Source organism: Myiozetetes cayanensis, unplaced genomic scaffold, assembly GCF_022539395.1.
Source record: "Myiozetetes cayanensis isolate MyiCay16 unplaced genomic scaffold, myiCay2020 scf5-8, whole genome shotgun sequence".
In the NCBI taxonomy this organism is placed as follows: domain Eukaryota; kingdom Metazoa; phylum Chordata; class Aves; order Passeriformes; family Tyrannidae; genus Myiozetetes; species Myiozetetes cayanensis.
This window is the reverse complement of record NW_026087742.1, coordinates 26,305,011-26,322,263: the sequence shown is the minus strand read 5'-3', so window position 1 is coordinate 26,322,263 and position 17,253 is coordinate 26,305,011. Positions and strand designations below refer to the sequence as shown.

Here is a 17,253-nt window from a genome sequence, read left to right as displayed (position 1 = left end):
ATCCATTCTGGTTACTGTTGAAATATTTTATTCAGATTCCTAAACTGTGAACACTTGAAAATGAGAGGAAATAAACTTTTCTTTTCATCCTCTTCGCTGTAAGCCATCTTGCAAACCTTTTTCTGGGCAAATCTGTGTCTCTGAGTGGAGACAGAGCAAAGCAGAATTGGGACCTGGTGAAAATGCACTGTGGATAGGAGGGAGGAAGATGCTGAGCTGTTCCCTCTTCATGTGTGATATGACCTGCAGTCCAAGCATCAGGTGGTTTCTTCGGCTTTTTCTCAGCTAAACCCACTTCTGTACATTTGAATCTGCATGAACTGTGCTGATTTATACACTGTGGAACATAATTCTGTTTCAGGATCTGTGTTTCTCCCAGGTCCTTCTTGACACCGAAAGACATGGGCAAAGAGTTATTAAGTAGGATTTGCTTTGCGTAATTGCAATTCGTATTTTTATTTAAAATATTTTGAAGAGCCCATTCCCTTACCATTCATTTGTTTTTGCTTATAACATAGGTCTTCCTCCATAGCTAACACTTCTTACTTTTGGTTTTTCAAAATGTGGAGCAGAAGCTCTTTGCATCATTTATGCAAGCAGAAGGGGAATGCTATAGAAAACATTCCTCCCACTCATAGCACAGAGTTGGAAATGTTCTCAGCACCTGCCAGTCTAAAAGAGTGTTTTTGTCCAGCCACTCTTCAATCCCTTAGCATACCATGGGGATGTGAGTGGAAGATGGACAACCATAACCTTACTCTCAAGTCTTGCAGTAGGCAGTGATATCTCATTCCTTGGAGGTATTAAGAAGAAAAATACAGCATCTGTTGTTCAGATGTCATGATTTTTGATCCATGGAGTATGAAGCCTTATCCAGGTCACCATGTACTTTGTAACAAGAATACAAACAAGTTAGATATCTGTAACTTCTCTGTGCTGTATAACATTAATGCTGTATAACAATAAAGTCTTCCACTGTAAAGGACACTTCATTGTAGTGTCCTAGTACGTAGATTCACAGCTGTGATAAAAGCTGAAATTGTGAAAGTTGTTGGGAATTTTTTGTGGTGATAAAAATTGAGGATGGGCCTCTTAACTTTGCTTTCAGCATTGTCGTGTTGGCCTCCCAACTAGTCTGGTTTCAACTGTCTTTTCTCCTTCTCACATCAGCTGGAGGATAGGGGAGCTTCTTTTAATCTGCTATTTTGAGTAGTCTCATCTTTTATGCTCACAAATTTGATCCTCACCCTTTGTTATTGCACAGCATTAGATAACTGAAAGAAAGATTCATCAGTGTGCTTGACTGTCACAAAATTGCAAGCACTGCTGCAAGTCAGCTCAGAAAATTCTATTTTTGTAGTCATAAAAAGTACAGAAAGCATGAACATCAGATAGAGAAAATTCAGGTTTTGCATAGAATCACAGAATATCCTAAGTTGGAAGGGACCCAGAAGGATCATCTGGTCCAGGTCTGAGTCCTGCATGGGACCATTCCTAAAAGTCACACCATATGCCTGAGAGTATCATCCAAACCCTTCTTGAACTCTGTCAGTCTTGGTGCTGTGACCACTTCCCTGGGGAGCCCGTTCCAGTGCCCAACCACGCTCTGGGTGAAGAACCTTTTCCTAATATCCAACCTAAACCTTCCCTGACTCAGCTTCATGCCATTCTCTAGGGTCCTGTCGCTGGTCACCAGAATGAAGAGATCAGTACCTGCCCCTGCGCTTCCTTTCTCTTTGAGAAAGAGGATGTTGAAGACTGCAATGAGGTCTCCCCTCAGTCTCCTCTGCTCTAGGCAGAACAAATCAAGTAACCTCAGCCACTCTTGTTTTGGGCATTTCACAGACTAAGAAAGCTTCTTTCATCAATTAATCTCTTAGTTGATGTGAACAAAATCTTCTCCATGGAAGCTGGTGTATACACATCCACCCTCAGGCGTGGGTATTCCTCATGGTCCAGCTGGAGGTCATTGCTTTGCAGTGCTCATTGTAGCACTTTGTGGCCCCAGACATCCAACCCAGGATAAAAATGCCACATCTGTCCCGGCCTGCTCAAACTTTTCTTATACACGAGAGAGTGCTCCCAACAATGCCCATCTATTCCTTGTTAGTTGCTGTAGATATTAATTGTCCTTTTTGTGTAGTTATCAAGGAGTGGGTTGCTGAATGATAAAGTATTTTGAAGAGGGTTGCATTTATTTTCTTTTTCAGATGCTCCCTTTGTGACTCATGAATCTGACTTAGTAACTAAGTAGCTGATAGAACTTGATTTTCAGATTTCAAAAACTCCCCCTTCTACAAGACAGTGATGTTCAAGTTCAGAAGTTGTGTTCTCTGCTCAGAAGAGGGACACTTTGCACCTAGAACATGTTCTTCAGTCAAACCCTGAAAGCAAGTCTGGAGTAAAGGAGTAGCTCATTGAGAAGTGTATAAATTTGGCCTTTGCTGGGTCTCCTGGTGCTAACCACAGCAATTTTGTCCCGCTGGAAGTGCTTCTACAACCATTTACTCCTCAACAGTTATGAAATTACACAAAGATACAATTCAGAAGGGAATTTCACACAACATTTTGAAAGAATGTTTTCCTCTAGGAAATAAATAATTCATACAGTTTTATTCCCTCTTACTCCTCATAGTAAAAGTGGCTTTCCTTCAAAGAGGACTCAAATTCTGAATACCATATGGTCAAAAAATGTCAGTTTTGTCACAGTCTAGAATAATTGAATCAACAGAGTTAATGCTACAGATCTGAGTATCCTTTTCAGTGGCAGTTTTCAGCAGATCCAATATTTCCTGTACCAGTACTTTGAGAACAAGTGAGGCTTGTACAGTTAACTGCATCAGGCTCCCTAGCAGCAGAAACTATGACATCATGCTAGTCCTCAGTGCCAATTTGCATGATGGTTAGACAACCACTCTGTCAACTGTCAGAGATTTACTGATTTATGCTCTGTCAGTTATTTCTGCTTTCTTCTCACTGGATCCTGCCAGTAGTATTACTGAAGAAATTAACCCAACAGGTTAATAGTGAAGAAAATAACCCAGCAGACCAGCACTTCTCCTTCATTGCCTTTTTGAGTGCCTAATGCCAAACAGAGTAAGTGCTGCAGCAGATTGGTGGGAATTGTGAACCTCTCTGAAAGAGGCTTAACCAAATGTTGTTCCATCTAATTTTCCACCTTTAAAAAGTTAGGTCAGCTATTCCTCTGACTAAGAGAAGTATACAGTTTTTAAGTCACAAGCAACATCATATATTGGTACAAATGTGCAAAAAGAAAGCAGCAGTGACCTCACTTATAAAATGATGTCTTTTGTGAACAGAAGCTCTAATACTCACCCATCACGTGAACATGTGCAATCAGTGAGCTGCTTTGGAGAAGCTAGAAGGTGGATGCAGCATTCCTGTCACTGACTGAGGGTACAGGTGCTGCCTTTATATATGTTGCTGATCAAAAGTTTCCAACATGGTTGTGTTTTCTCAGTAAGCACAGAGTGTACAGAGGAACAAAAGGGTATTTCTCAGAAGTAACAGGTAGACAAATACTGTTTGAGCCATAAAATAAGTGCTGAATTCTCAACTAAAAGTACAATGTTATCTATGCTATGATTTTCCTATATTTGATCTCGTTAGCATTGTTAGCATTTAGGGTATTTTTCTGTGTGCATTGAAATTATATTCTTTGTTCCTGAGAAGTGAATTTGCTCAGAAGTGAATTTGAAAGAAAGAGACTTTTTTTTTCATTTTGAACACAATACTTTGTTCTTTGAAAGAGAGTTAATATGTAAAGCTTGCATGTGAAACCACATTTGAAAGTTCTCTTAATCTTTTTGTAGGCCATAGAAAAACATCTCATCAGAAAGTCCAATGGAGGACTGACCTTCATTGGAGAGTGGAAGAACGGGCATCTTGAAAGAAAGATGGGCCATTTGACCTGTTTTGCAGGGGGAATGTTTGCCCTTGGAGCAGACGGTTCCAGAGATGATAAAGCTGGACATTATTTGCAGCTCGGAGCTGAAATTGCACACACATGTCATGAGTCGTATGACAGGACAAGTAAGATCTGTTGTTAATGTAGTTATTTCAATAGCTGGAATACAGCAACTGTTGTAATTGTTTTTAGGATTTGTTATGGACCTATGCCTTGTCTAACATGCTCTGGTTTTATACCAGTATAAATTTTAACATCTGTGTATTTCTTTATACGCTATATCATGGTGAGTAAACAAAAAATGAGACTTTAATATGGTTCCTTCATTAATGTTTATCCTTATTTTTGGATCAGCCAGCTAAGATAGGTTATATGGATACAGGGAGGAAGCAATTTGTGTGAACTCTTGTCCGCACAGACGTAAAGGGTTTTTCGTTTCATGTATCTTGTTACAGTTATGTAGAGTGAAATATTTGTAAATACACTTTTTACTGCTTTTAGTAATAGTGCATTCTGAGTAAGTACAATTGAACTAGAGAGAGTGCTGATTGCACTTAGAGTGACTAAAAAGTTGTAAGACATAATTAGAATGGAAGAGTCTCAGAATAGTAAGCAGGAAGATTTTGAGAACCGGACTGTCAGAAATAAGTTCACTAGAAAAAAGCAGGAGCTCTTTCTCTGAACTGGATGTTGAAAAATGCCAGTGCAGTCCTAGTCTGTATCAGATGAAGAATTTTCAGCAGAGATTAGATAATATTAAGACTGCCTTAGAAGGCATGTGTAATTTGTCACCTAGAATACCCTGTACAAATCTGAATTTCAAACACAACAAATATGGAGAAGGACCAAAAGAATAATTAAAGTGACAGAACTTGCATCTTACAATGGGGAAAATAAGAGAGATCAGCCTGCTCAGGCTAGAAAAATAATACCAAAGAAGGGAACGAATTTATTGTCATCTCAAGGGGTAAACACTGAAAAGAAATAGAGGTATTTTTTAAGATATAAAAGATCGCAGTTGTAACAAGAGCAAGATTTTTAAACTCACCATGAATAAATGTAGGTTAGAAATTGGAAATGGCTATGTGTAGCCATCAAAGAAGTGAGCTTCTGAAATAACTTCGCAGTAGAAGTAATGGTAACTAAAACTCAAGTAGTTTTAAGATAAGAATTCATGTATTTATTCACAGGATTACACTGTATCATTGTATAGTTTTCTGTCTTTTTAAATAATTCAGTCACGCAAGTGATAATTGTATTTGGGTAGCAACAGCATTAAGAAAAAGGAAAAAAATATGAGGATGCTTAAGAACAAAGGAAGGACGCAGTAGCTATTTTTGCATTCTGAAAAACTGCATTTAAATGTTTAATTTGACATTTAAATATAAGCAATGCTAAATTTACAGTCGTTTGAGCAGACCTAATTTTATTCCTTCAGATGTTTATTCTGTACCCTAAATAAGTCAAAAGATGGGGGAGATAAAAGTTTTGATTACATATTTAATGACCGTATAGGAACACACATGCAAGGAAGACTGAAGGTTGTAGAGACAGCTATAAATTTGCAATGCCCTCATTTTCTTTTGTTCAGTCGTGCGTTCCCAGGAATGTGGATTGTTTTTGTTTGGGTGTTTTGGTTTTTATTTTCTGGACTGATTTTTCAAAGAAAATAACTTATATGTGCAAAATGTCAACTTCTTCATTATGCTCTAACAGCAGGATTTGAGACTTAATTGTACTCTTTAATGACAAAACTAGATGATTGCAGAAAAAAACCTCTTTCAGAGGGAAGACAGTCATCCTGGTTCAGCTGATAGGTTTATGTTTCAACCAGCAAAGGGGAGAGCCGATGTTTTTTCCCTATGGACTTGGGAGAACTCTTGCCCAGTTTGGCATCCCAGAAGAGACAGAAAGGTGCTGAGGATAGGCAGTTCTTTTCTGTAAAGAAACCAACCAGAACTGTCCTTTCCTGTGTCTTCCCAGGATGTTCATAATAAACTGCAGTATATACCTGGTGATACAGTGTTTTAGTATAAATACACTACTTTATGAAGCAACCTAAATTTCCATAGCTGAAGGTGAGGGGAAGAAAAAACTGTTTCAAGGTCCAGTCTTAGGAACACTGAAACAGAATATCAGAGAATAAAAACACTTCAGAAAATGAGGGCATTATATTGCCAGCTGTTATCAACCTGTAGCAAATGTTGCAGGTATGAAATCCTGTTTAAAAAAAAAAAAAGTCAATATTTCAGAAAACTGGTTATTTCAGGGCTGATTAGTAGAGAGAAGCTGGAAAGCCCTTGAGACCATTTCTGATGTATTTTCATGGGGATTATGTCCCAGTGGCATCAATTCCATGAGAGAATTTCACTTCTGTTATTACAAAGTTTATGCAGGGACATAGTCTCCCTGATGATTTGAGTCACCTATCAATGTTCTTCAGGAATACCTGAGAAAAGACCTTTGATTCCTGAGTCAGAGGCTGGAAAAGTGATTAGGTATTTCCTGAGAAGCTTGGGCCCTTGCCATGACTCTATGAAAATTCCTGTAGATTCTACTTAAGCCAAGGATCAGTCTGTAGCTCACCTTATAGGGTGCCTTTCTAATTCATCAACTGGAGGAAGCTGATGGTCTTTGGAAGGTGAAGGCAGGGGGTATGTTGTGATTCTGGCCTGCCTCTGAGCAAGGGATTTGCATGACAGCATGAGACTCCCGAGGCTCTTAACCTCTTCAGGAAATTGTGAATGCATGTGGCACCCTTTGGAAACACCAGGGATTTGAAAAGGCTTATTGATGGTCAAAGTCAGAAAACTTCACTGTAGCCAGAATAGTGTTATGATGTGTAATCTACACATGCCTCTGCTTCCTACCTACTATGGGTTTTTTTTGTACCATAATCTATCAGTAGATTATTGCTGAAGCCATCCTAGATCTCCCATCCTATGACAGGAGATTTCAGGATTTTCCTGTAGTCCAGTGTGCTCTCAATTTGGAGAGAAGATTGAGAAAAACAAAGATGGGAGACCTGCTCTGATCTGTATGCCCACGTAGCAGCACAAGAAATCATAATGCTGTCAGTGGTAAGGCTACAAAAATGTGGCTTCATATGCTCATGGTGCAAGGTTTCTTGATGTTTAAGCTTGTGTGTGGAGTGCACATCTTGAAATATTCCAGTTACTGAGGATTAGTTCTTTCTTTTCATGCTTAAGTGCACGACAGAGAAGTGTGGCAAAGGCATTAAATAACTGGCAATGCAAAATCTGTAAATGGCAACAAAAAAGACATCCAGTGAAGTTGAAAGAGTAGAAGGACCACTAAAAATCAATCTAAATAACCAACTTTCATAGGTATTGTAGAGGTTAGATAAATAAGCAAAATTATCTATATGGATGGCAGCATGTACTGATCTATAGCACACAGTATTTTTAGTAAAATATACCATCCCTTATACATAAGAATTTTCCTATCCATTAGCAGATAGTATTGGCTGACTACAGAGAGATTATTTTAGGATGACATTTTTCCACATCTTTAAAGTGTCTTGACAAGAGCTGTCCTCAGAACCTTGGTACAACTTTAGCTCTTTTTGTATGTGTGACAATTCCAATGCAGAATAAGGCAGGTGACTTAAGATTTCAGCTGAGACACTGAAAGGGTATGAGTAGATGCTGACTCTGTTCCAAGACTCTCAGTAAATAGCTAAACAGGCAAAGATGAACAGACAAGAATAATTACTTGTTTCTGTGAGAAGTATGACATAACAATGCATGTTGATGGAATGGTTCAGAGAACCTCAAAAGTATCTTGGAGGTTCTATTGCTCAAATTTTATATGATTTTGAGCTTAGAAAATATTATTATAATTATGAATCCTTTCTTACTTTCAGAACATTTATTGCTAAATTGACTGCAGTCTTAAAGGAACACACAAAACATTAAATAATGTTTTCAACAATTATTTCTCAAATTATAAATATTTGTCCAGAAGTCTGAGGATTTGTCCTTATTTTCAGCAGTGCTAAATACAGCTCTTATTGAAGTCAGCTTTCTGTCAGTTAAAATCTGTTTTTAAAATAGTTTAGTTTAAAACTAGTTAAGTTTTGCAGTTTCACACTTGATATGAAACAGTTTCTCATCTGCTCTCCCTGACTAGACTATAGCCTATCAGTGCCATTAATATGAAAATAGCTGGATTAAATTGTGACTGCTATAGGATTCTAAAATGTCCTTAGATGATTCTTGGATTAGAAGAATGGTCCCGTGAAAGGTACCATAGTGCTAATAGTAGCTTCTTCTCCTTAGTTAGCTATTAGTAGAAGTGCTGTGGTTAATTTTACATCCTTGGTTTCAGGTAAGTATTCAGTGAGATTGTCTCAATATGCAGGGGTCACCCATCCTTGGGTAGTACAACTTCCTGTAGTGCTCAACAGCATTAGAAATAGGTATGAGTAAATAATTAAAGATTTAATGCACAAGCAGGCAAGAGAAGGCATCACAGTTTCCGTAGGTGATGCATCACCAGAACTGCCTGAAATCCAGCTGCTTTAGCAGATTAGAGTAATATAGTTGTCATGTTTACCTGATTTCCAAAAGGCTTTTTCAAAAGTGCTTTACTAAGGCCTGTTAGGGACATTAAGCAGCTACTGCATAAGCAGAAAGTACCAGAGAGGGAAAAATATGGGCATGGTATAACAAACAGGGTAGAGGTAAATAGTCTGCTCTTGCAATGGATAAATGCTGGTTAACCAGTGGTACTTCAATATATTTGATACATGTTTATACATATATGTGTATAGATGTGTAAAATGTATAGTATCTTGATACTCATTTTGTGTTAGATCTGTATAAAAGTGCAGTATATTAGTACACATGTGTATAAATGTGTAGTATATTTACATTTTTAATATGTATATAAATAAAATATATATACATATATAAATTATCAGAAAAGGGCATGAACAGTAAGGTATGTGTGCCGGTAATAACAAAGAAAGCACTACACAAGGACCTTTTGAGGTTGAGTGATTGCATAATAAATTACTAAATTAAATACAGTGTAGTTAAATATAAAGTGAGGCACCTATGAAAAAATTATTCCTAACCTCACATATTAAATGATGAGCTGTTAACTGACCATTACGGTTCAGGAAATTGCTCTTGAGATTATGAAAATGTCAGCTCAGGAGCACTCAGGAAAAACAAAATGAGAAAGAACAAAATAGAACGTGTCATTATGTCATTGTATTAATCTTGTCCGCACTTTTTTTGCTGTATTCAGGGTGGTCCTCTCATTTTACAAAGGATATAGTAGAACTGGAAAAGTTGCAGAGAAGGAAGGAATTAAAACTAAAGGCTTGGAACAGTTTCTATTCAAGTCACAGCTGAATTGGATAATATTATTCAGTGTGGAAAAGGGACATTCTAGGGAGGATACAGCAGATTTGCAAAATCACTCAGGATCTGCATCCGAGAGGTATTAGAGATGTGGAGACAACCTTAGCAGAGGTTGTTTCGGATGCTTAAAAGGCTTATGCAGGTTTAAGGAAACATCAGATAAGTACTTGAGAAATAAATCTATTAAGAATTACTGACCACATAAAAAGTGTGTCTAGTTTGGGAGAAGTCTTGAGCTCAAAGTACTGGTAGGAAAGCTAGAAAAAAGTATCTAATATGCTACCCTTGTTCTTCCACTTCGCCATTCATGTCTGATTTTGGGCACTGTTGGAAACATAATTATGAAACAGAAAGAATTCCGTCTGATCCAGTATGGCCATTGTTATATTCTTAATTTTGAATAGGTAGAACTCTGTATCTAACCTATCATTTTGCAGTGAAATTTGTGTAATTTTTGTACTGAAACTGATAAAGTGGTCCATTTTGAAAGAAGTACCATAGACATTTCTTGATGGAGCGTATGCAGCTGAAAACACATGGTGCTTTTTTCTTTTGGCATCCAGAACAATACTCCCTTGAAACAAGAAGATTAAGAAACTTTTTTTGGAGATTTTCTGTTGGGGCATGCACTGGGAGTTGCTAACATTTTTTGTTGTAATATTCTAAGGTTCCCCTTTCAGGCCCATGAGACAGTGGTTAATTTGAACCTCTAGCCCATAGGAATTACACAATTAATTGCTTTGATATTTCTTAAAGCTGGAGTGCATCTTCAAAGTGCCCAAAAAATTCTCTGCCAAAACAAAAGGTGAGGTGCAGCTGTAGGTAAAAGTGCATTCTTAATGTTGTATTTGAGGAATAATGTGTAGCTGTATAATAAAATATATATATGATCGCAACTTCATATTATAGACAGTTTTTCTACAGGTTCCTAGTTTTTATATGAATAGTCTTCCAGATGCTGGCACAGGGCCTTTACAGCTTCCTTTAAGGGCTGAAATAGTGAATCTCATAGTTTGGAGATTTATTTTCAGGTGTAGTTAAGACTTCATTGCCCAGTTGTAAACCCTAAACTTGAGGATCACAGCATGAAGCATATCAGTTACAGTGGCCTTTCAACACTTCCTTAAACCAACAGCTTAGGTAAAGATGCAGATTATTTGGGATGGTGCCACCTGGTTCCAAGATCTTTTCCTGCTGTGCTAGGTGGAATCTAAGGACATCAAAACCCCTGTTGACCCTTTTTTTTTCCCTTTTGCTTGTGAAGAACTATGTCGGTCACTTGAATTTTATCCTGTAATTGAATGGGTTAGTGTGTTTATATTCTTACCATTTCATTAGTTTTGAAGAGGATTACTGTAGTCTTGTCAAAATAGGTAGTTTTCTCACAGGAATTGGATAAATTATTCATAAGAAAAATTATAGGCCTCAACAATAGGAAATATTTATGAGACTGCTTAAAGACAAGCTAGTTTCTGTTTTTCTCACAAGCTTGGGAAATAGCAGTCTCCTACCCATCCTTCCTGCAAAGACTGGTATTGAATAAATTTTTCTTACTTTTCTTTACTTTTTTTTTTTTCCTTTCCTCTGCAGCATTAAAGCTGGGCCCAGAAGCATTCAAATTTGATGGTGGTGTAGAGGCAGTGGCAGTGCGGCAGAATGAGAAGTATTATATCCTAAGGCCAGAAGTGATTGAGACCTACTGGTATATGTGGAGATTCACCCACGATCCCAAGTACAGGCAGTGGGGCTGGGAGGCAACACAGGTAACTGCATTAATTATCTGTAATTTAATTTTGTGTATTTTTTCCTTTGTAGCCGCTTTATTCTCGTGGTACCTGAAACACTTCAAATTGATTGTCGTGATTTCCTGTGAACCAAGGTACATATGGGGCTGCACAGTTACTGCTGTTTCACAGCTGCTGAATCAGATGCACAGTTGAGTTGCATTCAGCATTATACAGCTCATGAGTTTTAAGCATGGAAATAGAATCCACTGGTCATGACTCCTACTGTTATCAGTAGTCCACAGTCCCCAGGAGCTCCTCCACTTCCCTGCTACAGTTCCAGCAGTCTTTGGAAACAGCTCAAAGACAGTTTCAGAGATGAGAATAAGCATTAAAGATAACAAGACAGTAATAAAGTATTTTGACTACAGCCAAAGGAGATGAGGAAAGAGCAAAGGAAGGGGCAAACCAGAAGCCTGGATAAGCTTTATTTTGCAGGTGAAAACCAGTTTTGCTCCAGATGCAAGAGACTGAGAAAAAGTACTTGGAGGAAGAGATCTGTTGAGATGGCTGTATTCATCAAGTGGAAGATAGTTAAGACAGGTTCACAATATTTAGCCAAGTTCATTATTATTTGTCCCTCAGCACAGTTGCAACCATGTAGAAAAGTCCAAGTATATTATGGTTGTGTCATAGTCTTACTGAGGTTTTGCATTGCAGTCTGTTTTGTTACAACCAGCATTATGTTATTCTGGAGAGAGGTTCCACATTGGTCACACTTGTATTCCAGAATGCATTGCTGCTGTCTCCAAAACATCAAACACCAGCTCCTACCAGAAACTATGGCTAGATGATCCAAGCTGAGATTGGGTCCTTTCTACTAGGTTAAAGAATTTACAAATGTAAAGGTTTTCAGTACGGTATCAGTCTCTTAAGCACACTGCAAAGCATATCTTTTAATTGTGGTTTTTTCAGTTTTCTCCATTTACTTTCCTATCTTGGTCCCTGTTAATGCTTTCAAAACAAATCCTCCCTTCCTCCCCTCTGCCTCCAATTTTCTCTGTGTGTGGGGTAGGATTTTATTTTATCCTTCTGTCAACTTGCATCAAAGTTCTGTAAATCAAGCAGCCTGTGTGCTAATTGCCTCTATCCTTACAGAATGCCTTCTTTTACTTGTTTCTTCAATAAAAGATTTCTTATCCAACATAGCCATAAAATATTTTTGACCTCTTCAGAAACAGTTTTGCCAACCCCTCCTTCCCACAATTACAGATTTTCTTACCCCACCATCATACTGACACAGAAGCTTGAAGCTTTTTCTTCCCCAGGGTTTTCTGTTCACTGCGCATAGAAAGTAATTTTTTGTGTTTATTCCTCACACCTACTCACTACTTTTCTTTCTTATGTACTCTGCACGGATCTGGCTGTGTTTATTTCTCCACTTATAAATAGAGAAGAATCTGGCGTGACAGAGCAGTTGGCTTACTGCTCTTGTACAACAACACTGTCTGAATTTGCTTTCCTTTTGCCTTTCAACCTCTGAAGCATACTTGGCAATCAGTGTTATAGACTTCTCGTGGTGAATGACAGTTTGTTCATCTAAAGTCTAGTAGTTCTTTTAAACTTTTTGGGAAATGGAGTTTTGTTTCTGAGTTCTAAATAGCTTTATTTTTCTACATTGAACATGGTGTATTGGTGTTTGATGGCTGAGTGCTTGTGGTCTCCCTTGTTTGCTTCTTCGAATGGATGATTACATCCCTGCCGGAATGGATTTGAGTTAGTTCACCAGTTTTTTGGATGTCTGCCTCTGTCTTTTTAAGAATTCTTCAGAGATGTTCCAGGATACTTTGCAGAATCACCTGGCTTTTAAATAAACTGCATTTGTAAAGTTTCTTAGCAGTCCCAGCCCAGATCTCTCTGCCTTTTATAATAAGAATCTGCAAAGAGAGCTAGACTGTGTGTGTGTGTGTGCAGATCATTGTACTGTACTTTATCTATTTCACCATTCACAGCTTCTTTTTGTCTTTATTGTCTAGATTTTTGGACAAAACTTGGGCACTTTAGTGCAGATGCTGTGCTTTGTCCAAGGCCTGTTTTGTCACATCTCTCCAAATCCAGTGTCTCTGGGGGATGGGGAAACAGGAAGTTCAATCTGACATTCCCTCAGTGATCATACATCCCTGTGACAGGGTCTCTCTTTCCTAATAAAAAATGGCTAATTCTCCTTGATACTATACTTAGCACTAGAGACAACATTCATCTCAATTGTATTGGGCCAGCCAAATTGGATGATGGTGTGCTGGAGGGCTGGCTGAAGTGTTACAGAAATATGCATGCAAGATATTGAGGGTAAATACAGAAAATTACTAAAATCCTTTTTAGGTTGATTATTTGAAAGCAATAAGAGCCACCACTTCACAATAGGCATGTAAAGCCAATTACTAATCTGAGCTGTATGAACGAAAGGTTCAAATATTTTTTGTGGACTTCTATATCTGACTAAGTATGACTGTGCTGCAGAGGTTCAGAGTTTCTGCTAACAGTGACAATATTAGACAAGACCTCAAGCTCGGGCTAATTTCAGGGCGACTGAGGATTGATGGTAAGATGGAATGAAAAGACCTATAGCAGAAGAAGGATGTGGGCTTTGTAGAGCAGGTTCAGGGGAGGGCCATGAAGATGATCAGAGGGTGGGAGCACCTCTCCTACAAAGACAGGCTAAGAGAGCTGGGATCGTTCAATGTGGAGAAGAGAAGGCTTTGAGGAGAACTCATTGCAGCCTTCCAGTACCTGAAGGGGGCTCATAAAAAGGAGGGAGATGGAGTTCTTATATGAGGAATAGTGACAGGACAAGGTGCAATGGTTTTAAACTGAAAGAAGACAGGTTCAGATTAGATGTTAGGAAGAAATTCTCTACTGGGGGTGATGAAGCAGTAGAACAGTTTGCCAGAGAGGTTTTGGAAGGCCTGTCCCGGGAAATGTTCAAGACCTGGTTGAATGGGGCTCCAAGCAGCCTGATCTAGTGAGTGGCATCCCTGCCCATGGAAGAGAGGTTGGAACTAGTTGATCTTTAAGGTGCTACTAACCCAAGCCATTCTGATCCTACCTATTGAGGTACAGTAGATAGAAAAGAGACAGACATAGATTGGAGATAAAAGAAACATGGTTTCACACTCTCATGGGTTAGAAGCTGGGAGTACCACAACTGGTAAAGAAACTGGCACAGTTTTTATGGGCATATTGTTAGCACGTCAAGAAAAATCACATATGCAACACCCTCAGAGGAACTGACGGAGCTAGGGTCCAATCTAGAAGATCCTCAAATTTTATTTCCAAGGAACTGAGGTCAGCTCTGACCTCCCTGTACGTTACAGGCACTAAAATTTCAATTTGTGTCATTTTTGAGCTGAGACACATGTATTTGGCAAGGGTACACCGTTGCATATTCTTCTGTTCTAATCTGAATACAGGAAACTACAAAATCCACTTCTTTTGGTAGTTTGTTCCATCATTTAATTACTTCTGCTGTTAAAAAAACCCTATGCTTTATTTCCCATTTGAATTTGCCCGGTTTCAGCTCTCAATCACTGGATTTTCCTATGACTTCCTATTCTATATTAAAATGTCTTTTTTTTTGCCTCATGTTTTCTTTCCAAAGAGTTTTTGTAGATTGTAACAAGCTTACTACTGACTCTACTTAAGATACTAAACAAATTGTATTGTCTCTCACTGTAAAGTATTTTCTCCAAATGCATGCACCTACATTAGTTCATCATCCTTTTCTAAAAATGAATTCTAGAACTGCATATTCCAGTTTTGACTTCATCCACAGCCTTGTGCAAAAATAAAGCTACATCCCTGCTACTTTTTACCATCCCCGTGCGTGCATCTGCCACAGTAAGCTGGGAGGAACTCAGACTGAATGGTCTTACATGGCCACAGAAGTCTTTGAAGTGTCTCTGCATGCCAGGCTAGCCTGGTTCTGCACTTACACAGCCTTTATGACTAGATTTAGGACTATATGAAACTCATTTTCTCTGGCTTTCTTTTCCAGTTACCTCCAGATTACACTGTCTGCTGTTACTTATCTATGTCATTGTTGCCAGCAGCAGTGTTGCAGTGATTGATAAAACTTTAGGCCACTCCTTGTGGATCTCTGTGAAAAGCATCTCTATTTCATGATGATTTTGCATTGCCAGTTTGTTCTCAGAGCACTGTCAGTCAGCCCTAAACTGAATTATATTGATATGGTGTAGTGCTTGCCTTGTCTTCTCATAACATCCTAAAGTACCATGTCAATTGCCTTAGAAGCTTTTAAGTTTATTACAGTTCTGCAGATACCTTTATTTGTCAAATTTGTAGGTCTCAAAGAATGAAAGAATGAAATCAAACTTGTGAGCGAAATAGTTTTCTATAAAACCATGCTGTCAATTATCCTCTAATTCTTCTATATATTTACATGTGTTTCTGTAATTGATTTGAACTAACATCAGGTATGCCATCATAAAATTATTGTCTGCCAAAGCCTTGTAATGGTAGCATTACCCTAATACCCTTCCAGTCATTTAGGGCTTCCCTGTATTTTAGGGTGCAGTAAATTTAACATTGTTTTATCAGGGAGACTGAACTTCAGCTCTTGAGTGAAAGTATATCCGGGTGGCAGATCAGGTGCCACTACACTGAGTACTCTGAGCTCTGTGTGAAAGCAGCACGCTGCAAATTTCAAGTGGCTTTTAAGCAGCTTTTCTACTTTTCATCCAGTGTCCTGAAATTCTGTACACGTCTGAATCAAGGACAATTTATTTGTTTATATTTTAAAATTTTATATTTGGATGAATAGCTGTACAGCAGTCTTTCAGAGGCTTTTTTCCTCTGTAGTTCATTACGACCTGTACTGCCTAGAACTCTGATCAACCAGGGTGAATCCTTTGCCCATTCTGAACCAAGTCTAGCCCGAGTCTGCCTTCCCAAAGAGAAAATTCTGAAGGTACAAGGCTACTTGGTAATTGTAAGGAAAAAAAAAAAGTTAATATAGATCACACCTTTTCTTTCTCCAGGCTTGTAGACCTGCTAGCTTTACCAGTGTTGCACGTAGCTACCCAAGCATGAGACCTCTACAGCACAGAGCAGGATCTCAGTGCTGTCCATTACCTGCAGTCTCCAAAATAAACAAGTTTTGTCTCTTACACTGACATGGAGGTTTGATTCTTCAGTAGGAAAGAGATGGTGTCCTAACAGCTGTACCATTTATTCCTTGTTTTCCATTTGCCACAGTCACTAGCAAGTTTCACCTCTCCAGGCTGTGGCACACACCATCAGGGTTGCTGAATGGTTGACCAGAGAAACTCCTGCATGATCAGACTCTGGATGCTAAAATTCTGGCGGGAGTTGTAACCATTGGAGCTTCCTCCTGCATCTTGCCATGCTTTAGAACAGAGACAAGGTCATGTTCTACAGATTTATAAAAAGGGGATGCAAGAGGATGGCAAGAGCATGCACTTTCTTTCCTGCCGATAAAGGAAAAGTGCTTGGCTCTTGTTTATTCATATAACACCTGCCTAGGGGCTGTAGGACTTCGGGGGAGGAACATGCAAATGGTTCCATAAACAGCATAGGCATTATTTCTTCAGAAGTCAGCTGAGCCATTGGACTAGATGTATCATGTACACCTTTCTCTCCAGACTGTAGGGAAAACCTGTTCAACCCAAATCCCAGCATGTGAATAGTCTCTGTGTAGCTCTATCCTGCTAAAAGGATCTGAAAATAATTCATCCAGACAATTCGTCCTTTTAGACTCAAGTCCCAACAGAAAAAAAAGCAATCATTTCCATCCAAACTTGGAGAAAGCTGTGCTTGAGATAAGGAATTACAATGAGAATTAGATTTTGCCAAGAAACACTGTCTTTTTGGCATAAACTCAGGCTCTAGAGCCGTGACCATCTCAGTAACATCTCTCTTGCTTCTTTAAAAACCTTGCTCTTGAGGAACTTGAAAAAACTTTGTCCAGGCTGCATTATTCTTTTTTCTATGAACAGTCCCACATTTCTACTGAATAAGAGTGTATATACTAGCAGGAGGTTAGCTGTTATACCTGATGTGCTGTGACTTACTGCCCTAGATATCTTACTCAACTTTTCACTTTTCCTCCTGATTTCAGTGATGGCATCTGCTAGCATTCCTTGTGCATTTATCCAATGGAAAATTCCTC

General features: G+C 38.6%; 1 protein-coding gene across 1 annotated transcript in view; it reads left to right on the top strand.

Moving 5' to 3' along the window:
* MAN1A2 (mannosidase alpha class 1A member 2) overlaps positions 1–17,253 on the top strand; it is a 136,630-nt gene that overhangs the window by 110,743 nt on the left and 8,634 nt on the right. The window contains exons 10-11 of the mRNA XM_050333222.1: positions 3,834–4,053; positions 10,912–11,084. Of these exons, the coding sequence (XP_050189179.1) occupies positions 3,834–4,053; positions 10,912–11,084 (393 nt within the window). The remainder of the gene's footprint in view (positions 1–3,833; positions 4,054–10,911; positions 11,085–17,253) is intronic.